We start from the raw sequence: 22,784 nt of genomic DNA, 5'->3' as shown, positions 1-22,784 counted from the left end.
TAGTTGACTGCAAAAAGGGTATATCCAACACAAGGAAAATAACAAAAGGAAATGCCAAGTCGCTGCATATAGTTTCAACAAAAGAGCCAGCAATCGAAGGAAACTTGGACATATTTGAAAACGACTGTTCAAGAGGATACGGATATGTTCGTAAAGCAATTCTACAAAGCTTACTCTGCGGTTTTGAAAACCTCCCTGTCCGGTATTTCAGGACGGTGGGACGTGGAGTCTCGACCAGCCGCGGAGAAAACAGATAGAGTATCTGTGGAAGGACGGCCATTCTCGCTAACCAAGGGGGCAATAATACCCCGCGCGCCAGTCACAGCTTGGGTGCTAGCAGTATCGGATGCCATTTTTGTATAGGCGACGGAGTCCTTGTCGCCGCCAACGGTACTGGAAGTCTCCGACAACATCTCGCTTCGGCCAGCGGCTGATCCTGCAGCGGATGATGACCGGTACCTGCTGTGAGCTAAGGAAAGATCGGATTTCATCGGGAGAGAGCCTGTTGCGTGAAAGAGAGCCCTCGTGCTGGCGTTCTCATCCGTGAATTTGTGATTGTTCACCCCGGGCAAGATAAGGATCGGGGCAGCACTTTTCTGTGAGATGGGTCGAGATGCGGCCTCGGAATCTGTAGACATGCGTCCAATAGAAGAATCGCCGTTACTGAGGCATTCGTTTTTATCCTGGTTGGCTGCCGTAGGCTGCGATTTGTTGTCGGTGAGGTCTTTATCTGTTCTGCTTTGGGGATTCGTCGCTGGAGTGCTAGACCATGCTCCAGCCTGCCCATTATCAGTGCTGACACGGGTGGCACGTCTGCCCGATTGCTCGATCCGATTCTCCATTTCCATTCTGCGCTCGTCATGCTTGCTTCCCCAGCCGCTCCACATCATCATGCCGTAGTTCTTCTTGGCATGTCGTTTTGGTAGGACGCCAGGAGCAGCTCGCCGGGCGGCCAAAGAGCTCGGGGGAGGACATTCGCCATCAAAGTCTTGGAAGCCATGCGCCAGCTCTATCAGGCGTCGCCTCTGAACCCGAAGTTTTTCCTTCGAAAATCTTATATCCCATTCCTTCTTTGCATCCAGCCACATTCGAATGAGCACGGGGTTGATTGCCCCGATTTGGGCAGGGGGGATTTGTAACGATGGGTAGGAAGAGGGAGTGTCTAGCGGGAAGACATGTCCTCGTTTATCAATTCGTTGGCGTATCATGTATTGATAGAACGCTGGAAGAGGATCTCCGGCCTTACCGACAGAGGAAGGCCCACGTGCGTTAGGCAGATTGGTCAATGCAGGTTGAGGCCCCGGCATATCTTCATCTTCTGAGCTATTTGACGAAACGGGCGAAAGAGCACTATCATCCATAATATCGACCTCGCCGTGCTGTGCACGCGCCAAGGCCCAAGAGCCGAACTGGGAAATGGAACGGAACATGTACTTGGCTGGTCGCGTAAAGCTCAGAGTGGGAGCGACATGACATAGGTCGTCCCAGACCTGAAGTTGTACATAAGTTGGTTCGTACTTGTTCAAAATCTCCCGGGTGGGATCATTCTCATCGAGATATACGTCGCTCGGTGGGTATGCCGATGGATTGGCCGCTTTGTGGGCGATGTAGAATTGCTCGTCACGAAGCGTTTCGCCGCCGCCGCTCAATATTTGCAGAGGAGGCAGGCCACCCAGAGAGGGTTGTAGGACTGGCGAAACAAGAGGGTGGGACATGAGCTGGTTCGTCGTGTAAAACTGGATTTGGTCCTTGAGTTCGACTGTTTTCCCGCCCAAGGCAACGTGAATATTATCGGGTTCGGCATCCAAACTAGCAGGATCCGGGGCTTGCTGCTCGCCAGGGTAGGAATATTCGGCTGCAGGGTTCTCATGGATAGTATAACCGCGGATAGCAGTCTCTTCAGCACTGCTGCGCGGTTGGGGAATAGCCTTATTGAGATCCTCGGAAGTCACTATTGGTTGGCGCGACAGTCTTTTCATTTCCAGGATATCATCAGCATTAGGAGGAGGCCAAGCGGACGAGGGTTTATGGCGGAAGCCATAGGCAGGAATATAATCACCTGGGTTGTCCTGAACAATACTCGGGAAAGAGTGTGTTAAATCAACCCAGGGTGAGATCAAGATGGCGCCCGCGGGTAAGGGAATACCCTGGTCTCTCATAACGACCAGCATCGATAGAGCCAAGCCTCCGCCCGCAGAGTCACCGGCAAGAATGATTTCCTTTGGTTCATAGGACTTGAGCAGCCAGAGATAAGCCGCCATGCAGTCATGCAAACCACATGGGAAAGGAAACTGCGGCGCCAGTCGATACTCCGGTGCAAATACACGTCCCTTCAGTTTACGCGCATGGCGCTGCATCATGTACCGATGCGTGTCGACACTTCCGAAGAAATAGGCCCCACCATGGATATATAGCATCACACGGTTACAATGCCCACCGGCCCCCTCCGTTTGAGCGTAGTGGCTCCGCATCTCAATCCACTCCCCCTTCATCTCTTCGGATGGCCCGCGCCATTGCCACCATTTCTCTCCTCCTACCCGTACGATACCCTTGGGGCCCAGCTGCTTTTTGACAGCGTCCGCAGCAGAGAGCAAGAACTCGTCCGGGATTGTGATGGTCTCGGTTCTCACCCAATGTGGACTTGGGACCCATTGGCGAGTGAACGCCTGGAAGTCTTCGACTGGGTGTTTGGATGCATAAAATAGGAATTGGCGAATGATATGGATACCTTCATCGTAGGTAATGTGAACGGTGGGTTTGTCCCGTAGCGATTTACGATGCAGGTACTATGGATCATGCGCTATCAGCAAGACAATCCTTACCCTATCAGGGTATTCCACAACTTACGTGACTGATGAGAGTATGAAGGACAGTGGGAGTCAATGCCACACCTAGTGCGACTGTATGTAATGGCATAATTGTTCTGTTCGGTGGAAAGAGAGTAGCAGGATTCTAACTGTCGCAAAATCCAAGGAAACCAAAACTAGGAATCAGACTTAAATGAAAGACAAAAGCGAAGATCGGTCGCAAAATGGGCCGACGTCATTTAAAGAGTGCAAGGGGATTGGAAGAAGAAAAGAAGAACATCCAAACCCAAACGGGAGGCGATGATGTCACCGGGCCTCGGGGAAATCGATCTGCACCTGACCTCCGATCTCTTACCCCATACCTCCAGCCTTTACAAATTGGGTCTCCTCGGTCTTCCAATCCAACTGACAGTCACAATATAAATCATGGCGATGACACCAGCAACAATACTAGTTGCAATGACCGCCTCACGCGGTGCTTTCGCAAGCTTGAATCCAAGCCCAACATTGATGATACCCAGAATCATCATCAACCGTCCAAACCAGCGATGCGTATAGGCGAAAGGTCCTTTTCCACCTGTCTTCCGAAAGAATCGATGCTGCAATACACCCATAGCAGGCTGGAAAAGAATAAGGCTTGGTACGATGATCATCCCTAGGATGGTATGGTAAGAGTTGACCAAATCAATCTGCCGTGCCAGGGAAACACCAACTCCAAAGCCCGCGATTACCATGGTCAGAGTGAGGAGTTGGAACGTTCCGTGAATGTTCACTGTCCATTTCGATGGGAAGAGATGAAGTCCGAGCGCGAAGAAAGGGAACATGACCACAAAAGCCAGAACCATGAGCACAGCATGGGCTGTCTTTTTCCTCTTGACTGTTCGTTGCAAGGCTGCAAATACCGGATCTTCACTGGGAGAGATGGGCACTCGGGCTATTTGGGCGAAGGGATTCACTGAACTGCCGCCCGTCGCTTTTTTCAGGTCGACAGTCATGACACCGTAATCATCATGTTGGGTGATACCCTCAGATAAACTGACCGAATTCAGGGGCTCTCCATATTTAACGGACCAAATCCACGGACTTGAGGGGCTGTTCACGTTTTCTGTTCCCCCATTCCATTCCAGGCAGGTATCGCATCGAACATTGGCAGTGATAACTCCGTCGTGTACACCACTGCCATTCAGAATGGTGATCTGGGCGTCCTTGTTATACAACGGTTCAATTTCCCCAACACCCGACCGCGGAGAAACGGTGACCTTGTTGCCAGACGTGTACACGACAAACATATTGGCGCCTGCCATTTGCATTCCTTGGCCCAAGGCAAACCACTGCACTTGGCGAGTAGAATTCATTTGAAAGTATATGGGGCCCGAGCCTGACTCAGCAGTATTGTCGGGGACATTGAAGCTATAGGTGATCTCACTGTGGCCTTGCGGATGAATGCTATGAACCTGGGCCAGGGCAGGAATAGCCCAGAGCCAAGAGAAAATATGCCGAACCATTGAAAAAAATTGAGATTGACTTATGATCTAACAAGGGGGTCATCCCAATAAATACCCTCAGCTCTTTGTTGCACGGTTGACACACCAATTGGGCTGCGTCAGGCCAAGTCTTTGTGGCTGTGACTTTTGAATTTCTTACAGACATTTGGAATACCTGTCAATTGGTTGAAATATTATCTTACACGATGTCGTCGTTTTGTGTCTGAGCTACCTAAAGTCAAAGGTAAAACGACTTTGCTGCGCCTCCCCATGTCAAACATGATCAGTGTCGGGTCAGCCGCATCAATTATCAAGGCTACGGCAATTCTCAGTGAGGTCTTATTATTGGGGAAATATGAGTGGTCAACCGACATTGATGGCTAGAGAAATGTCCATAAAATTCCGGTGTGCCTATGCTTTTGGAGTATTCAACCGATGCAGTAATGGGGAAGTAGAGTTAGGCATAGCTTCAAGCTTATATCTGTGTTTATACGAGGTCAAGGGTGTCATACGAGGGGAAAAGAAGACAGTTTGTTATACAGCATCTCATTTACTGTCAAACAATCTGTCAAACTATCTGTCGGGATAAGGACGTCCTCTATTGCAATGCATAATTAAGTCCTGTTTGCTCTTGAATTTCCCTTCTCGAACGCCTAGCATGGGAATCTGGACGACGCTACAACTAAACCTACCGATGAATACGGCTTCACCCTTGTGTCTCCCAAGAAAAGGTCGAGGTTCATTTCGACCTGCAGAGTCATTCAGTGTCCGAAGCCTTTCTTTGTAACCTCTGCTATCCTATAGTAGAAAAGTGGGTTCGTCCCAGCCCTGTCTCTACTACTTCTTAGACTGATAACCTTACATAATAGGGAGACAATGCAGGAGAAGCCCGTAAGGTCCCTTTCCACGCGGTAACGGCACTCTCCACGGAGAATATTCCCACTTTTTTGGGAAGATAGACAAAATGAGCTCAAATGATTGCAGCGGATATTGTCGATCGCATTCTCGTCCCTTTCTTGGCAACGCAGAAGGTCCCCAGGAACGAAGTGTGGGATGCACTAACAAGTTGAACATAAAAGCTACAATCCATTCCAGATGCTGATGCTGAGCTCAATCACAGTCACCATGCTCGGCAAATCATATTTCGCAGTGGTTATGATGGCCGCTCAGGCTTTGCCTGTATTCGGAGCGACGAGGGAACGAGAAATGGTCAAAGTGACAGTCTCCGAGACGGTTCGAGGTGGTGAACTAGCTAACATTCATCTCGATTGGCTTGGCCAACCGCCCACTTTGATCAAATCTGTCTATGCGCCCTGTGACAATGAACATTCGTTGGCAAAAGAGCAAATTATCGGACAGTTTTCATTTCATGCTCATCCTCCACAGCGACTGGTTTGGGTGGTTCCAGATGAGGCTCCGACGCACCATTGTGTTTACATATATGGGTCTGGCGGCCCAAATATGACGCAAAGGGTCTTAGGCAAAAGCAGTCCTGTCTCCTTGCAGAAGAAGCTTAGGAAACGATCCACGGCAGACATCATCCCATTGCTGAAGGACTTTGATGCGCAGGGAGCATGGTTCGACGGAGTGGCCAAAATCAAAGACAAAGTGGAAAGCAGCGGAGGCGTTGCTTCAAAAGGTTCACCAAAGAATACCTCAATCGCAATTGTTGGAGGCGGGATCTCCGGACTTGCAACGGGTTTGATGCTGGACAGCGTCGGTATACATAACTGGGAGATCATCGAAGCCAGCGACCGCGTTGGGGGCAGATTCCGGACGAAATATGTCGCGGACACTCAAGAATGGGCTGAGATGGGACCGATGAGACTTCCGTACTCTGTCACTTACAGAGATGACAATGAGACACTCCTGTATTCTGATCATCAGTTGACTTTCCAAATGGCCAACATCTTGAACAACATGAACAAGAATGACTCGCAGTTGAGGATTGATTTCATCCCCTGGATCCAACACAGTCCCAATGAGTTATATGCTCAAGGTACTCGCCGTCATCCAGATGGAAGAATCCCAACTCGCGCTGAGATCGAGGAGGATCCAAGCCTGAAGGACCCCTCAGAAATGACGAGTGCCGAATACAGCAAGACCGAGGATCAGATGAACAAAATTCTGAAAGATGAAAAGACTCTCAAATCTCTTCAGAAGGATGTCTGGAGAGCCCACAAGACCGCCATGGACCAGGGTCTCGATGACTGGAGCGAACAGGCAATGATGCGACATGTCTTTAAAGCCAGTCAGAACATCACCGACGAGATCTGGACCTCCTCCGACTACGATGTGTTCTGGGACGAGCTGCATCATAACTCCAATCTCGGCCTAGATGGAAGCAAGGACAGTCTGGGCGAAACAAAATGGCTCTGCATCGATAGAGGATTCAACCGCCTGTCCGAAGCTTTTCTTCCTCACGTCCGCGACAGGCTTACTCTTAATCGAAAAGTCCGTAAACTCGAATCAGTCAAGGGGAGTGATAGTCACACCCGCACTCGACTGTCATGGTACCCCAATGTCTCGAATCGCACCTTTGAGTCCAAAGAGTACGACTACACAATCATGGCAGCGCCATTTACCATGACCCGCTTCATGGATCTACCCAAATTCTCCTCGGTCTTAGACCGCGCGATCAGCGAAGCAGGTCTACGCTTCAAGTCCGCCTGCAAAGTAGCCCTGTTATTCTCCGAGCGATTCTGGGAAAAGGGCGACCGACCGATTTTTGGCGGCTACTCCAAGCCATCAAGTGACTCAGTCGGTGCACTCTACTACCCAGTCTACGGACTCAACGAGTCCCGCCCGGGTCTGATCATGCACTATCGAGGCGGCGATTGGAGCGACCGGTTTGTGAGTTTCTCCGACGAAGAACACGTCCAGACAGTGCTGGATTCGATTGTCAGCCTGCACGGTGAACAAGCACGCGACCTTTACACGGGTGATTATGAGCGCCTCTGCTGGCTTCAGGATGAATATACTGCGACTTCTTGGTGTCGGCCGGATGTTGCACAACATCAACTATACATTCCGGCTTATCATCAGACGGAGCACAACACCATTTTCATTGGAGAGCACACTGCGCCAACGCAGGCTTGGGTTAGTTCTTCGCTGCATTCTTCCGTTCGTGGGTCGGTTCAGCTGCTGCTGGAGTTGGGTTTGGTGGATGAGGCGAAAGAACTTAACCAGCGGTGGATGGGGAGATGGATCAAGCTATGATGTTTCTGTCAAGCTCCTTGGTTTAGAATATATCGTAGCTTACTCTAATTAAACCATTTTCGGTATTTTTTAAAAAGATTTATGATAGTATAGTATTAAAACCATTATCGATGGGGGACAGTGCCGGTAAAAGCTACGAATTTACTGAATACACTCATAGTTGAAAGCGCTTGAAAATTAAATTGCTTAGAAAACACTAGTACATGACGGGCATAAGAGGGTTGCAATGTAAAGACAGTCGAATAGACATTCGTGGCTCCTTGTTGCGTATTGAGATGTGGGCACCTTTTGTGCGGGATGTGTGAGCAATGAACAATCACTCAATGGTAATCTTCTTGGTGGTCGAGGTAGTGGCCTTGGGCACAATGATCGACAGAATGCCATTGGTGAGGCTGGCCTTGACCTTGTCCTGGTCGACACTAACGGGGAAGGAGAAGGTACGTTGGAATTCTCCGACCGAGCGCTCGCTGGCCCAGTAGCGGTAGGTGGGCTCAGATTTCTGTTCAGACTTCTGCTCAGACTTCTGCTCAACCTCATCGCCCTGCGCTTCAGTCTCGGGCACAGAGGTGTGGTACTCGCGTTCCGCGCGACCCTTCACATTCAGGGTCTGGGGGTCGGAGAACTCGATGTCGATATCCTTTTGAGAGAGACCAGGTAGCTCGCCGTCGAGGTGGTAAGAGTCATCGCTTTCGCGGACGTCAAAGCGAGGGGAGAACGAGCGAGCTGCAGGCTGGCTACGACCGGAGCGGTGGACATCATAGTCGTCAAGGAGGCGAAAGAGGGGAGCGAAGTCACTGGAACCGGGAAGGCTGGCACGCAAGAGAGACATTTTGTTGAATAGATCAGATATGCTTGGAGAGCAGGAAGTAGTGATAGCTTGGCTTGTGAGGATGTGTTGATGATGAGGGAAACGGTGGGTAGTTGAAGGGCATTATATAGCCAGAGGACCTATCTTCTCGAAACTACCCTCCATATTTCAGGCAAGTTCTGGAATACACCACAATTGCATCATGAGATAAACAGCTCGGCTTGTTGTTTCCAGCTGTCGGGTTGTTACTTCTACAAGATACTAGATGCTTCTCCACATTTCCACCACGTGACACGACGCCATAGGGCTATTTTTAGTTCAAGAAGCAAGAACAGAAACAAATAAAAGAAGAATATATACTTAGGGCTTATGTGAAGGCCAATCAGAACAGTTGTCAAACAAGTATAATGCTGCTTATATCCGATGCCCTATGTCTATATACAGTTAAGGCATTAAAACATTCAAATGCCAGAGATCCATTGCCAAGAGGGGTTGGAGAACAAGTCTTATAAAGAGACCGAATAATAGAATAATAGTATATAAGAAAAAGAAGAGCGATGTAGACTCCTAATGCACAGAAAGGGTCTCTAGCCATCCGCCTAGCCGTAGAGCAGTAAGCTGACCTAAATTTGTCGATCCATCTGCTCGCACACCTAGTTCCTCCACATCCCGGAGGACCTTCTCAATGTAATCTCCTGCGGCACTTAATTTGATTATGGTAGCGATCACGCGATGGACTGCGAGTAGACGGGACGAGAGAGAATCAATAGTTGGGCTCAATGTCAGTGTACGAGTGATAGGAAACAAAGGATCCCTAACATCTCAATTTGCTCTAACGAGTCAATCCTATACTGGTGCGGGATACCGGTAGATTCGAAACATATTTGGAACGTGCTGAAGAATCGGTGGTAAGAGAAAGCCAAGGTAAGGGCGTTCAAAGGGCTATCGATTTTCGGGCCGTCTATAAGATGACTGATACCAGGATCAAACATATCTAAGATTCGGAGAGCAATTTTCTTTGAATCACTCTAAGTACTATGTTAGAATGATCAATATAGTATCCCTATAAATAGACATACCAATTCTGTTTCTCCGGAAGCTAACGTTATTAGGCTGTGGGGTAGAATATAGGCAACCTTTAAGAAATCGAATTGTCCTCGGGGCTCATCGTTCAGGGGGTTTCTATCGTCGTCTAAACATTGTTCCCCGTCTTTTTTGAAACGATCTTTGAGTGTTACTCTGTCAAATTTCCGAGAAATCACACATCGGTGGCCGTCACGAGTAAGGCATTTCTGTCGGAGTATGATTCTGTAGCGACGATAACGAGGTAGGTGTTGACTGTGGTGTCTTTGTCGATATTGCTCTGACTAGAATAATAGATTAGCATATGCCTTCTTAAGAGATAAAAGCGGGTAAGTGACACACGAGGAAGCAGGAAGTTATCCACGATGAACTCTGCAAAAGCCTCAATCGCTTTCTTAAGGTCATTGATTTGTTCAGGGCCCCACTTGGCCCAATTGTCAAAGAAGGATAAGGTGCGAGTCATTTCGAAATCTACTACAAGCTCCTCTGTTGAGCACAAATATTCGTAGATGTATGATAGGAAGAAATTCAAAAAAGTATCTGGGAACGCAGTGTCTGGGGCCTCAAAGTGCTCAAGAATGGCATAGATAAGGGCAGCGGGCTTGTATCCTTTCTGCACGGTCTGCTCGGGGCCATAATATTGCACAAGCTGAATCACGAGGTCTCTTGCCGACTCACGCTGTTGTGATGTCAGTGAAAAAGGTATCAAAAAGTCTAGAACCCCTTCCAAAGAAGACTGATGACGGTTTCCGGCCATCTTGGCGTGTTCCTGGTCTTAGGATGAGTTGAAGCTTAACCTTAGGAGGACCTGATATAACTCAATCACGTGTACAACATATGTCTTATCGCAAGATAAGATCCACACACTCCACGTCAACAACAATTCTGTCAATGTAGATCCTGTTGATCTTTTCATGCTAGTATTCTTCTTATTTTATAACAACCGAGTACATACGGAGTACCGTATTCTTTCTTTTCTAATTACAGGACCCACTCCCTCTCTCTATCCATCTCCCCTTCTTGATTGTTATCATTAGTTGATCATGTCCTGGGATATTGCAACAGCTAGTGATGAATGGCTCATCGATCTTTGCCACAAGGCAAATGAGGAGGGGGGTCATATCGGGGGACCGACGGGTGGGGATCAAGCCGTCAAGCTTTCTGACCACATTGCGGCCAAGTTTGGCTTAGGTGTCTGCGCCCCTGAAGCAGCCATGCAGGAGTTTGCCTATAACAATGTCGATCGCAATATCGTCCGCGTTCCAAAAGTCTACCGCTATTTGGAATCTAAGCAACGAGATCCTCATGGATACCTTTTCATGGAGTATATACCAGGACAAAACTTACTAGACGTTGACCTCGAAGAAAGGAAGGACATTTTACCCCGGATCGCAAACATCATTATGCACCTGGGACAAATCAAAGGTTTGACTCCTGGCCCGATTACCGGCGCGCAACCGGTTGGTTATATATATGGGGATTACGGCGCTAGAACGACCTTTAAGTCTATGGAAGACATGAATGTGTATATGAATAGTCGTCTGCAGCCTCTAAATTCGAGCACACCCTCTTGTGCTCTGTCATGGCGACATCTGCCGAAGAAATATCATTCTTGATAAGGACGGATCTATTTGCTTTCTCGACTGGGCATATTCTGGATTCTATCCCCGGTTTTTCGAAGTGGCCACGATCATATGTGCATGGTATGATTCCTTCCAAGAGCCTCTCGTGCAGGAAGTTGAGAGTGCAATGAACTTGACGGACGAGGAGCGACGGGACATGCAGTTTCTTCTTCGTGTACGCCATGCAAATTTAAGATGGACATTGTATGCACTTCCCCTTTTGCTGTGATTGAACAAATAAGCTAATTATACTAGCATGAAGAGACAAACGCCCGAGGAGCTGGAAGCACAGAAAGCATCATTACTTGGGTCTGTTTATGGCAAGGACTGGAAGGCCATCAGCGAGGCGAAGTCCAAGGAATATATGGCTAGGAATACTACTCCGCAGATCGGTATCCCTCGACTGGAAGAGAAGGAGCATTCTATGCAGTCTGATGCCAGAAATGGGGAGGATATACTCGATGCTTCTCCTATCGGCGTCCATCAGCCCGAAGGGAATGGGCACACTACGCAGCCTGATGCAGAGACGGCGGAGGACATACTCGGCCCTGAAATTGAAGGGAATGAGAATACTATCTAGTCTCATACGAGAGAGATGGCTGGATAGGTCTTGTTTATCCTCGTTTCTTCTGTAATCGCCACTCATTTATTTCTATCCACCTAAGAGAAAACAGGTCACCTTGACCTGAGAATGGAGGTTCTCACTATAATTCAGCTCTTTATTCCAAGGTTTGGAAAGGCGGTTGAGAGAAAGGTGACATAATTTCTCAAGTTCTGCCAGGTTCTCCCACTGCTCAACTTTTTTTTTTCTTGGCCTCCTACTCGACAACCCATTCGACCTTCAAATCGACAATACATTCCTCTCAAAGGGGAGTGCGACATGCCGACCACTCGTAAGCGCAAGAAGATCGCTAACGAGCCTGACCTATCGCCCCCAGCTTTTGTTAATCACTCTCGGACACTAGCCCACCTGTTAGTGTTGACTCGACTATACCAAACTCTCCACCGTCAATGAGCCTTAAATAGATTTCTTCTCGCGGACTCTCTTCATTCCCTCTTCGGAAAGTTTCTCGCTTTTAAGCCAATCGCGAGTGACAAATGCACGATGATTGATAGATCCAGCTAATATAAGTTCTGTGTTAAGCTGGATGACCCTCGTTTCATTCATACTACTTAGGCTCTGGTTAATAAAGTAAGGCTCAGCGCCTCCGTCCGTCTTAAAGAGAGACTATCTTTCTCTTTTTGCTTTCAACCGGTTTAGAATGCTATCATTTTTTGCTTCTGATTCTCTCGGAATTTGATCACCTCTAAATGAATCAGATTATACTACCTCTTCTCCTAAAGTCACCCTGCTCCTTCCTTATTTCACTAGGTAGGAGATGTCACCTTGGCACCTTCCTCATCTGACATCTCTGACCTCTCTTTCCATTCTTTTATCCCCATCCTCTCTCTTCATTCTTCTTCTCTCCATCTTTTCTTTCACTGTTCTCGCTCTCTGGCACGTCACCTTGGAACCTTCCAAGGTTCATCCGATTCATAAGGTAAGGATGACTCATTACTCCAAACCTTATCTAACACTTACTAAGACTATACCTATAACTATCAAGCACTTTCTGTTCATGTCGATACCATTTTGGAAACACCCATGGCGGTGAAAAAAAGCCGAGAGCCTTTCTCCACATCCACTTTGCATGGGCCTCTTAACATCTTCGAGAGTGCAGATATGCTTCTCTTCGGGTTTTTGATATCCGTGATCACGACCACCATGTCGCAGCATTCAGATATGTCCGATGACTCGGACTCCCCCGACGTCAAGTGCTTCCAAGAACTACTGATGACACATACCAAGCCATCGGATTGGAGGCCAGAGCTATCCGAAAGATCATAAGAGAGCAGCAGAACCTTCCCATCAACGTGATGATGTTTCACAAACGTCCCACCAACTATTGCGGAAAAGTTTTCTGGGAGCTCCACTCGACATATGTTCAATCACGACACCCGATCTATACTTATCAAGCTCGTGACCGGGGCCCATGACACAGCTTCACGCAGCTTTGTGAAGTGCACGATGTGGTACGCGATATGGGACTGACACGATCGATTCACGCGGTAGGGTCTAAACGCATCCGAGCTGTGTCTTCTTCAAAGGAAGCTGATGGCTCGTGGGTCCCTACGCAACCTATTCCAGGTCGCAGTACAACATGGCCGACCGTTGTGGTCGAAGTGGGAGTATCAGAGTCATATCGAAAGCTGCGGGCAGATGCAGAATGGTGGCTCACGAACTCGAAGGGCGATGTGAAGCTTGTAATCATCGTGTCTATCAATCGAAAGACACCGAAGATCAAGTATGAGACTGTTCTTTTAGATATCAGCTCCTTATGACCCGCTACGTCCCAACTATCCGGCAGTCCATTACGACATCCCGCGGCGCACAGATTGCCACCAGCCCAGCAGTACCCTTGACAATCAGGTTTGAGGAATTGATTTGTCGTCAACCAGTCCCGCCTGAACACGACATTGAACTATCAGGTGCGCAGTCTGGGCGGAGCAAGGTCTATGAGTTATTCTTACCTCTGTTATCTCTTAGCTTTTTCAAACAATGGTGCAATACATAATATTTGTCTATATCATGGTGAATTCACGGTACAGCGTTTGGGAGTTTTGCACGGATGATTGGGTTACTCCGAGAAGCAGATGCTCAAAAGAGACGGCTATCACGCAGTTCAACAATTTTCTACGAATTCGAGCTTTTCCGAGCGTCTGATGTTCATAACATCAAAGGCAAGGGGCTCGATGAATACTTCTACGGAGTCATCGATGCTAAGTTGATACTTCGAGATCGAGAAGGATATCTTCTATTGTCGATCGCCAATCTTCCTAATCCAGCGATTGTACAAGCACGCCGGGCAATCAGTATGCAATGTGGAGAAAAGACATTTTGCTATTGCCAGGGACAATAACGAACTCACAGGTCCTCATTCTAGTTGTAAAACAATAGATCGCCAGACTTTAGAGTGGTTCACGGACTTGAAGCTATTTTTAACGTATAAATCTCTATATTCGCCTAATTCCAGGTAGTCAAAATGTATTTCGGCCACTATAAATATATCGGCGCGGTACAATCAGGCTATAGTTAGAGGCTTAGAATGACGGGCTAGGGCTACTTAACTTTTGCTGGAGTATGCGGAGCAACTCGAACGTGCGTTCGTACAACAGCAGTTTTGGACATTAAAGACGGACGAAATAGTCAGGATGTCTGTTGCTTTCCAACTTACTTCAATTTTCAACATATTTTGTTAAGATTGCTAGCATTTTGGAGAAACTCCTCTCTTGCGCTGTGATTGGTGACTTCCTAATATTTCTAGGCGCCTGATATTTCAGGCTCCATTCTAACCCGGTCAAGTCTGGCAGAATCTCGGCTTGGCCAATTTCGTCCCTCTTAAGATCAATTATCAGTTCACTCTGCACTTTTGTCTGACTGGCTCGGGTTGAACGAGATAAATCTGACACTAAAAGACTGTCTCGTCGACTATAAATCATCGGTCCATTGGCTCATAGACTCCCTCGGCGGTGAACGCCGAAGTGCAGTGCCTACCAATCCCTGCCGTCCACGTTTGGGCTCGATTAGGCAAGAAATACACATATTGCTCCTTCCATAACTCTCCGTACACCCGAGTCACCACAAATTTGGTAAACAACACGTCAATCCCTCTTTTATCTATCATGGCTTCACCCACAGCAGCCGTTGACAAGTTATTTGTCTGTCCTGGATGTCAGAGAGGTGGCTTCAAAAGCATTGGTGCTGTCAAGGCTCATTTTGAGTCTAAAGGCCACAAACTCGCTTGCAGTCCATGCGACAGATCTTTTGGGAATGTAACGGCGTTGCTCAAGCACTCCCAGAAGCATGAAAAGCCCCTAGATGGTTCCGTTCTCAAGTCGGTCAAGTCGGCCAAACCAGCACCAAAGAGCACGAAGCAACAGAGGTTCCCGGATCTGTCTGAGTCTTTTGTTAAAGCTGCAAACCCAGCGCCCAAGATCACGAAGCCTGAAAGGTCACAGGATCCTTCTGAGCCCTTGTCTGTCAACCCTGCGAAATCTATTGCAAAGAAAACAAAGCCTGAGAAGTCACAGGAATTGCTTGCTTCTTTGGCTGTCAAACCTGCGAAACCCACTCCCAAAAAAATTAAGCTTGAGAAGTCCCTAGATCGGTCTGAAATAATTCCCGCCAAGCCTGCGAAACCAGCTCAAAAGCGCACATCAAACCAGGCATCAGTAGGTGCTCCATTAAGGACAGACGATTTTGAAGACCTATGGACCAAGACTTCTGAACCCCTGAACATCTCATCGCCTGCCATCCAAAATGCCAATTACCATGTTATGCTCGAGCCGCTCGAACAAAATTTGATCTTTCGCTACTTGTCGGCACGATGTCACTCGGACACCCGTCTGGTCACACGAGGCTTTACCTTTCGGGATAGCTTGGCAGATGTCAGCAGGCGCCCGTCGAAGAAACCCTCTCCAAAGACAGGACATTTCCGCCAAGTTCCTCGCTCCTCCGACAACTTGCCGAGAAGGAGAGCAATCGTTCTTGACTGCGAGATGGTGCAAGTCGAAGCAGGGCGTCGGGAGCTTGCTTTTTTAAGCGCGATTGACTTTTTGACTGGCGAGGTTCTCATCGACAACTATGTACAGCCGAAATCGAGAGTGGTGAATTGGGATTCTCGGTTCAGTGGGGTGACTCCTAGTGCCATGAACAAAGCTGTCAGGAAGGGGACAGCGTTGTTTGGCTGGGAAGAAGCGCGCTCGAAATTATGGGAGTTCATGGACAGCGAGACTATCCTCATTGGTCATTCTCTCAACAATGATCTTGACGTCTTGGGTATCATTCACTGGAACATTGTCGACTCCTCTATCATTACCAGCGAAGCGGTGTTTTACACTGTACACGCCGGTGAACCACTCAACCGCACATGGAGTCTGAAGACTCTGACCAATGAATTGGTCAATTATGATATCCAAGTCGGGAAACAGGGCCACAGTGCGCTAGAGGATGCACATGCAACACGGGATATTGTGATCTGGTGTCTGAGATACCCAGAGCACCTGAAGGTATGGGCGGACAATGCCCGGGATCAAGAGGAGCAGCGCATTTACGAGAGGGAATTGAAGAGGACGACCGAGGAGCAGGTAAGGGAGCAAAGAAGACAACATGATATGGAGATAAAGATGCAACTGTTATCTCAAGGCGTTAGTGGTTTGGGTCTTCATGGCATTGGCCTCTCTGATGATGATGCCAATGACCCTGATTCTTCTTTTGTCGACCGTGATGGTGACGTTGAATACGAATCGGTAACTATTGAAGCGGCTGCTGTTTCATTCTTTTGATACTACCATGTCTATAAGTATCTGTTAATTATGATGTTATATGATAATTCAATTACAAGTATTCAGCCGTGCAATCATTGCGCTAATCGCCCTTGCTCTCCTTCTCTTATAATATTCGACAAGGGATATGCCTTCGCGATGCAAAATTACAGGAGCGAATTCTATCCACAAAGTCGATGCCACTCAAATTCAAAGAGCCATGGCCCCAACCAACCGCAACCTCACAGCCTGGATGCACTGTTATACACAGTGACCTCTGCAGTCATCGACACCGTTCGTGTCTCCCCAGCAATACTAAGAGAGGTCTGCCATATGATCGAATGACTCAACCTGGTATTGAAAGTGACAAAACTAGGCTGGATGCTAGCCACAAGACTGAGACGCTTCCCATCACTCATCAGACCATCGTGTCCAAGAACAAGCCGAAGCACCCTCCCAATATCGACGGGAGTATCACTCGGCCCAGCAAAAGTTACAATAGGATCCTTGAGCTGCTCAAACGCTTTCTCCAGCCCCAAATGCTGAACAAAGACATGTTCATCATTAGGAATGGTATAAAGGCTCTCCTCGCTCGGTTTGAGAACAATCTCCACTTTCGAAAGAATACTCATCTTAACCGCCGTAACCTCGACCCGTTGCACAACATCCCAAATAGCACTACTACTCCCGTCCCGCCGCGGAATAACCCTGATAAGAAGCGGAATCGGCGACGAGTTATCGAGCTGAATCGCAACCGGCACACCCATCACAACCTCAAAGCTGAATCCAGGAACAGAAGACAACCCAAGAATCTTCTGCGTCTTCTGCGTCAAGGATAACCCCACGTCCCGCATCGACGGCAGCAGTCGCTGGCTGCGCACCCGGCTCACGATACTGCACCGCTGCAGCGCAAACCGGATCCCGCCCGCGTCGACGTTCGGATGGGCCAGCGTGACGGGCGCTGTCGCGCGCTGCACCCGCCACGACCCATTGCGCATATACCGCAGCTGCGCCTGGAGATAGTACTCGATGCAGACCTTCGCCCCGCTCCATTCGGTGTAAAAAGTTCCCGGTAACGGGTGTTGCGTGATGCAGCTTGCTTCTAGGGGGACGAAGCTCTCTTCTTGTGTGTGGTCGCGCACTGCTGAGAGCGAAGCTGCTTCGGGGATATTAATTGAGAAGGGGATATTGATCCAGTCGGTTGGGGTGCTGGGGGAGGGTATGTGGATAGGTCCACGTAACAGGGTCTGTGGGGGCAGGTGGAAAAGCTTCCAGTTGCCGTGGCTTGTGGTTTTTGTTGGGTAGCCTTCTGTTATTAAGCGGGCTTTTGTACGTCCGATCAATGTAAGTGCGATCTTGGCATCTGGGGCCACGAGGTGCGAGTGGCGGTTCACGCTGCCGATTATTGTATCCCCTGCGGCGTATGTCCATATTGGAGGCGCCGCGATGGATATATTGAGGTTAGGACCTCCGGTTGCCTGGGTGGGATGCATGGCTTCATGGTGGAGGAGGGGGAAATTCTTTGAAAGAATTTCGGTCAAGCCACTAGTTTCTTACATAACTCAGGCAGGGGGCTAGGCTATTAGCCAAATAAGGCCGTTAGCTGTCACAAATAAGAAATTGCCAATTGTGGAGATGAGCTCTGCAAGGATAGTATGGGGTAGACGGGTCATGCAAAGGCAAGCGGGGATGAGGGAAACTCCCATAGTTCACATTCCGATACAGTTGTTGTAGGGAGGGAATAGATCCTATGCAATGAATGATATCTCTCTTGCTATGTGGTTTTTGCCTGTTGACCTCGACCTCGACTTTGTTTGTGCACTTCCAAGGTTGCCAGCCAGGCCCACTTTTAGTCGTAACTCCATATGAACTAACAACCAACTAACAACCAACTTGGTTAACTAGTTAGTTAGGTCAGATTAATGAACTACAAATTCCGAGGCATAAGTCGAGTTTTCTTGTAACACCTACAAATGTTGGGAGACAGAGATAATCGTTCGAAGTGATGCTCCAATTCTCCATCAACTACACATACTTCTGACCATCTATACTGCCTACAACGATAAGACAAAATCCTACGGTGTTTACTCCAAGCAAATACCAGAATCAAAATCAATAAATCCGGGTATCAAATTCGCACTCGAGAGTGCATACATACAATCTCCTCTCGCAGACAAAGTTCATACATACAAGTACAGTTCCAAGGCAGGTCGAGAATCCCACCAGCTCACTATAAAGAGGACAAGACAAGTCGAAAGTCTCGAGTCGAGCAGGGGGATCCTCAATCAGACCCCGATAACCTACAAGACACAATAACAAAAAGGATGCACGTCGAAATAATTTCGAGGTCACTGTGCGCCCGCTCAGACGCCGTGTAAAATAAAAGCCAATCAAGACGCCGCGTGCATCAACGATGCCGAATGTGTATAGTCGTAGCCACCAGTGACGGAGATAATATCAGCATGTGAAGGGGTAAAAGTAAAGTTGAGGTCGTTCCACGTATTCCCGGTGTACACCCATGTACCGAGAGGGGAGGGTATCATGTAGCGTGGGATAATATTTCAAGGTAGGGAGGTGATGCAGCTTTCGTGAAGCTGACAGTGAGATATATCACTCATTGGCCTGCTCGATTCTGGCAGGCCGTTAGGAGTCATTATGCCTTCCGGGCTCTGCAGAGCCATGACCGCCACCATTTGCAGACTCCGAGAACGGCGGTGCGGCCGTCGTCCTTTCGCTCAGTGCCGTCCGGGTTACCTAGGACCATGGAGAAGACCCAGAAAAATGCGGCCGTCCATGCGAAGAGGAGGATCACAATGCTGAGTAACGGGGATAGGAGCAGGACGAAGATTGAACTAGTCACGGCGTAGACCTCGCTCGGCTCGGATAGTACTGACGGCTGGTCTGAATCTGGCTCTGAGCGAATCCATTGGGTCGATTGGGTCGATGACGATCGGTCTTCCACTGATGGTGGCTGCAAGCAGACGAGCCGTTCATGGATGTGGAGGACAGGAGAAAGGAGATCGCAAAGTTGTGATGCGAACGTCGTTGCGCGGAGGTATGGAGAAAATGAGCAGAGGCGGAAAGGTGAGACAAAGAGTGCGAAGAGGAGGGCGAATATAGTGTATAGAGCAGCGCCGAGTGAGTAGAATGGGATGATAGTGAGACGGAACTGCCAGTTTGTATTAGCATAGAAGTATTAGACCACTATACTGCGCACGTACCAGCATTAAAAGAGCATCCTGGCCCTCATTGGTGATTAACTCAACATTTGAAATGGGTCGTTTTCGGACACGGGTTATGCTCGGATTGGAAAGTTCCCCCGACATTACTGACGGCTGGTCTGCCCAGCTGCTTGTCGTTCGCTCTTCCTTGTGTGCGCCACTTAATGTCGAGCCGCCATCCCGAGCATCTGAGCCGGGCCAGGCAGTTCCTCCCAGTGTCTGAGTATGGTACACACGGTGTTGCCGTGATCCGGAGCTGCGGGGACTGGCATCGCGGCTTGGTATAGGAGAGGAGGTTCGAGATTCGCCTACAGGGTGACCCAATACGGAGGACTGTTCTTGGGAATGACGGGTAGCCGGAGGTGGGGTAACGATCGAGCTGCGAGGGTTTGGTCCTTGATCGTGATAGTAGGCGGGACTATATGACATCTCCGGGGACCGCATGGCGGGCGAGGATATAAAAGGCAGGAGGTGAAGACGAAGCAAGAGTCGTACAAGGTAGACGCACAGAGGGCGACTATTGCATGTAGAATTCACCGCATGGTTTCCGTAATCGTGATCTTTCTGGCATAGGGGGCTCTCAGTGGACAAGTTGGAGGGTGAAGGGGGTGGGCAGAGAGGGCGGAAGAGAGACTTATAAGAGAGCACGGAGAGCCGCAGCTTGAAAGAGCGGAAAAGCCAGGAAAGGCCAGGAAAGGCCGTGTCAGGCAGCGGAAGAGCATTTCCTGCTGTTTGCAATCCCTCTCGCCAAGACGCCCAGATGCCGAGCCCTTGGCATTGAGTTGAGCACAATAATCATTTGTGGGTATGCTGCTGATCCTTTTATCTCAGATCCCGATCATCTATATTCGGCCTGTTCGATAACAGGGTAGGGTTGTGTTGGACAAGATGTGCAGCTGTCCTACCATGAGACCAAAGATGCTGAGCGGCCTAGGGGTCAAAGGATGAATTACGACATTTTACCACCTGCCAAGACGCCAAGCCGCCATCGGGGTTGATAAGTCGACTATTCCCGGCCTCTGATTGGTCAACCGTGGCGAGATGATCCGCGCTGAGACGAGGGCTGGAGTCTTGGCGGTAACAGCCGTACGCACGTGATGACATGTATTGCTCCTATTGCCCAATGTATATAATCCTGGCATCTTCCAATGTGACGGAGAGATGTTCACGTTGTATGATATGTGATCTACTACTCAGAGAAGTGAGCTGAGCAGAACCTCACAGGGCTACTATATACACGGGTGCTTACCGCCAAATCAGGGGGTCAACACGGTACTCCCCAAGGAGGAGACGCCCAGAGGTCGGCGGGTGTTGGCATTCGATTTCGGAGAAATATTCTCAGATTCCTCAGTATCTCTTACCTAACTTTCCCCAATAATTGTCCTGGGTTTGCCAAGGGATAGTATTGGCCAATATAGATACTCCGTACGGAGTACCTATCTGATATCCTTGCCAGACAGGAAGAGTCTTGGAAGTCTTGGCTTTCTGACCCTTTCATTCCGCTGCCCCATCGAGATGAATCCGACTATCTCAGCGAATCAACACCTCCGACCTCCGCCTCAGATCCAGAATTTGCTTTCCCCTCGATGAATCCCAACTCTTGGCTTGTAAGGTTTTTCTGTCTGGATGTCTGGGCACTGTATACAAAACCGTATTCTCTGCTTGGCTGCCCCGGTGAGCGGTCAAGAGTGACTCATTGCGCGTTCTACGCTCGGCAACCCTCTGGCGAGACTGTTGGTTTCCCTTTATTTACGGCTGCACGCTGTCCAGACTCCAAACTCCCTTGGCTGCCAGTCTTTACAAAGAATCATGCGCCTTTCCTCAAACTCAGCCCATGATCAACCACACATCTGCCATCAGCCAAGCACGCAAAGGCATGGCATAACAATGACAGGTGGCGAGTGCAGATCTATCATATCCCCAAAACCCGGGCGCTGTTCTAAACCATCTAACATGAGGGCTCATGGCCTGCTCATGCGCTGGCCATGGATCACCGTTAAAAATGATCGACTCTTCCACCATATCTCTCAAATCTCACAGATATCCGGTCGACCGAATGATCTACCTGTCATACCTGTCATATCGGACCGATTTTTCTACCGTTGGTCGCATATTCCCCTGGGAATGACAGGTAAGATGTTATATATGAAGACACCTTCCCCCCTTAACCCCTCGCAGCGCTGAGGTCGTTGTCTCCATGCAAAATCTCTTCTGAGCAGCTCTCCCGGCTATTCACTCACGAGTCACCACCCACGCCCTACGGCACATACGTTCAGCTTCCTTCCAGAGCTTTCCTCATCCATATGGTTGGTTTTCACTGATGTTTCCAGCACATTGTCCATACCCCAAGCTCATCGAATCCACGATGAATCTTCGCCGGCACTATCGAATCGCATAATCATTCAGAATGTGAAATACAGAAGCTTGGAAACAAATTACTGAAGCTGTCACTAAAATTCCGAACGGCATCTCGCTGATCTTTGCCAATCTTGGTATTTCTTACAAAGGATTTGTGCATGCTTCTGCGCTCGATCCTTAATCTTCGGTTCCTTGTACTAGTTTACAAATGGCTCTTTTCTAAACCTGCCCGTGGTTCATTTACTCCGTGCTGTATTTCTGCATCTCAACCAAACTGATGAAGTCCGACTCGGTAAAGTATATTCCTACGTCATAGACTCTTCTCAATGGACCATCATGGCCAAGACGCGTTCTTGGTGTCCACGGGTACCCTTTCTTTGTGTACCTTGTATGGATTGTATACTATTTGTTCCACTTAGACATTGTCTTGATATATGTCTATCAAAACACGCCGCAAATAAGGTTTCCTACTCCAGACATCCAAGTCACAGGTGGTCACGTGCTCATCCATTGGAAGGTTGGCTTTTAGGCAGTTGGAAGAGAAATATGAATTTAAATGCTTTTTCTTTCACTGCTGTATAGTTAGTCCTCGGTCGGAATGTTGTATGATACTAGCCGTACAGAAAAGTAATTCAACCAAATTTGGCATTAAAGAGTCGGATTCATAGCGAATATATAATGCCGATCTGAGGTTTCGAATGCAACAAGCAATCCCAAAAAACTCCTAATTCAAAATTGCAGTAGTTCATATGTTCAATAGACTATACTTTAGTAACCCCACTAGCAAAAAATAATCCAGGTTCCCCCATTTGTGGCTG

General features: G+C 48.5%; 10 protein-coding genes across 10 annotated transcripts; 5 read left to right on the top strand and 5 right to left on the bottom strand.

Moving 5' to 3' along the window:
• Window positions 1-170: 170 nt before the first annotated feature.
• N7518_009807 (uncharacterized protein) lies at window positions 171-4,339 on the bottom strand (the record flags this gene model as incomplete). The annotated part of the gene is made up of 2 exons (XM_057190733.1): window positions 171-2,786; window positions 3,218-4,339. Coding segments are annotated over 2 exons (3,738 nt in total), but the record flags the coding sequence as incomplete, so codon positions are not given.
• Window positions 4,340-5,416: 1,077 nt separating this feature from the next.
• N7518_009806 (flavin monoamine oxidase family protein) lies at window positions 5,417-7,510 on the top strand (the record flags this gene model as incomplete). Its single annotated transcript, XM_057190732.1, has 1 exon — window positions 5,417-7,510. One exon carries the CDS (start codon window positions 5,417-5,419, stop codon window positions 7,508-7,510), a length of 2,094 nt encoding a protein of 697 aa, XP_057038388.1.
• A 316-nt stretch (window positions 7,511-7,826) lies between these two features.
• On the bottom strand, window positions 7,827-8,339 carry N7518_009805 (Hsp20/alpha crystallin family protein; the record flags this gene model as incomplete). Its single annotated transcript, XM_057190731.1, has 1 exon — window positions 7,827-8,339. The coding sequence occupies one exon, from the start codon at window positions 8,337-8,339 to the stop codon at window positions 7,827-7,829; it is 513 nt and encodes a 170-aa protein (XP_057038387.1).
• A 1,237-nt stretch (window positions 8,340-9,576) lies between these two features.
• Window positions 9,577-10,158, bottom strand: N7518_009804 (uncharacterized protein; the record flags this gene model as incomplete). The annotated part of the gene is made up of 2 exons (XM_057190730.1): window positions 9,577-9,685; window positions 9,740-10,158. 2 exons carry the CDS (start codon window positions 10,156-10,158, stop codon window positions 9,577-9,579), a joined length of 528 nt encoding a protein of 175 aa, XP_057038386.1.
• Window positions 10,159-10,444: 286 nt separating this feature from the next.
• Window positions 10,445-11,017, top strand: N7518_009803 (uncharacterized protein; the record flags this gene model as incomplete). Its single annotated transcript, XM_057190729.1, has 1 exon — window positions 10,445-11,017. The coding sequence occupies one exon, from the start codon at window positions 10,445-10,447 to the stop codon at window positions 11,015-11,017; it is 573 nt and encodes a 190-aa protein (XP_057038385.1).
• A 262-nt stretch (window positions 11,018-11,279) lies between these two features.
• N7518_009802 (uncharacterized protein) lies at window positions 11,280-11,603 on the top strand (the record flags this gene model as incomplete). Its single annotated transcript, XM_057190728.1, has 1 exon — window positions 11,280-11,603. One exon carries the CDS (start codon window positions 11,280-11,282, stop codon window positions 11,601-11,603), a length of 324 nt encoding a protein of 107 aa, XP_057038384.1.
• Window positions 11,604-13,105: 1,502 nt separating this feature from the next.
• N7518_009801 (uncharacterized protein) lies at window positions 13,106-13,405 on the top strand (the record flags this gene model as incomplete). Its single annotated transcript, XM_057190727.1, has 1 exon — window positions 13,106-13,405. The coding sequence occupies one exon, from the start codon at window positions 13,106-13,108 to the stop codon at window positions 13,403-13,405; it is 300 nt and encodes a 99-aa protein (XP_057038383.1).
• Window positions 13,406-14,746: 1,341 nt separating this feature from the next.
• Window positions 14,747-16,408, top strand: N7518_009800 (3'-5' exonuclease; the record flags this gene model as incomplete). Its single annotated transcript, XM_057190726.1, has 1 exon — window positions 14,747-16,408. One exon carries the CDS (start codon window positions 14,747-14,749, stop codon window positions 16,406-16,408), a length of 1,662 nt encoding a protein of 553 aa, XP_057038382.1.
• A 221-nt stretch (window positions 16,409-16,629) lies between these two features.
• On the bottom strand, window positions 16,630-17,880 carry N7518_009799 (uncharacterized protein; the record flags this gene model as incomplete). The annotated part of the gene is made up of 1 exon (XM_057190725.1): window positions 16,630-17,880. The coding sequence occupies one exon, from the start codon at window positions 17,878-17,880 to the stop codon at window positions 16,630-16,632; it is 1,251 nt and encodes a 416-aa protein (XP_057038381.1).
• Window positions 17,881-19,040: 1,160 nt separating this feature from the next.
• On the bottom strand, window positions 19,041-20,052 carry N7518_009798 (uncharacterized protein; the record flags this gene model as incomplete). Its single annotated transcript, XM_057190724.1, has 2 exons — window positions 19,041-19,556; window positions 19,609-20,052. 2 exons carry the CDS (start codon window positions 20,050-20,052, stop codon window positions 19,041-19,043), a joined length of 960 nt encoding a protein of 319 aa, XP_057038380.1.
• Window positions 20,053-22,784: the final 2,732 nt, after the last annotated feature.

Source organism: Penicillium psychrosexuale (genome assembly GCF_028828465.1).
Source record: "Penicillium psychrosexuale strain IBT 29551 chromosome Unknown utg000005l, whole genome shotgun sequence".
In the NCBI taxonomy this organism is placed as follows: domain Eukaryota; kingdom Fungi; phylum Ascomycota; class Eurotiomycetes; order Eurotiales; family Aspergillaceae; genus Penicillium; species Penicillium psychrosexuale.
Note: the sequence above shows the minus strand (reverse complement) of the source record. Positions and strands in the feature narration are given on the sequence as shown.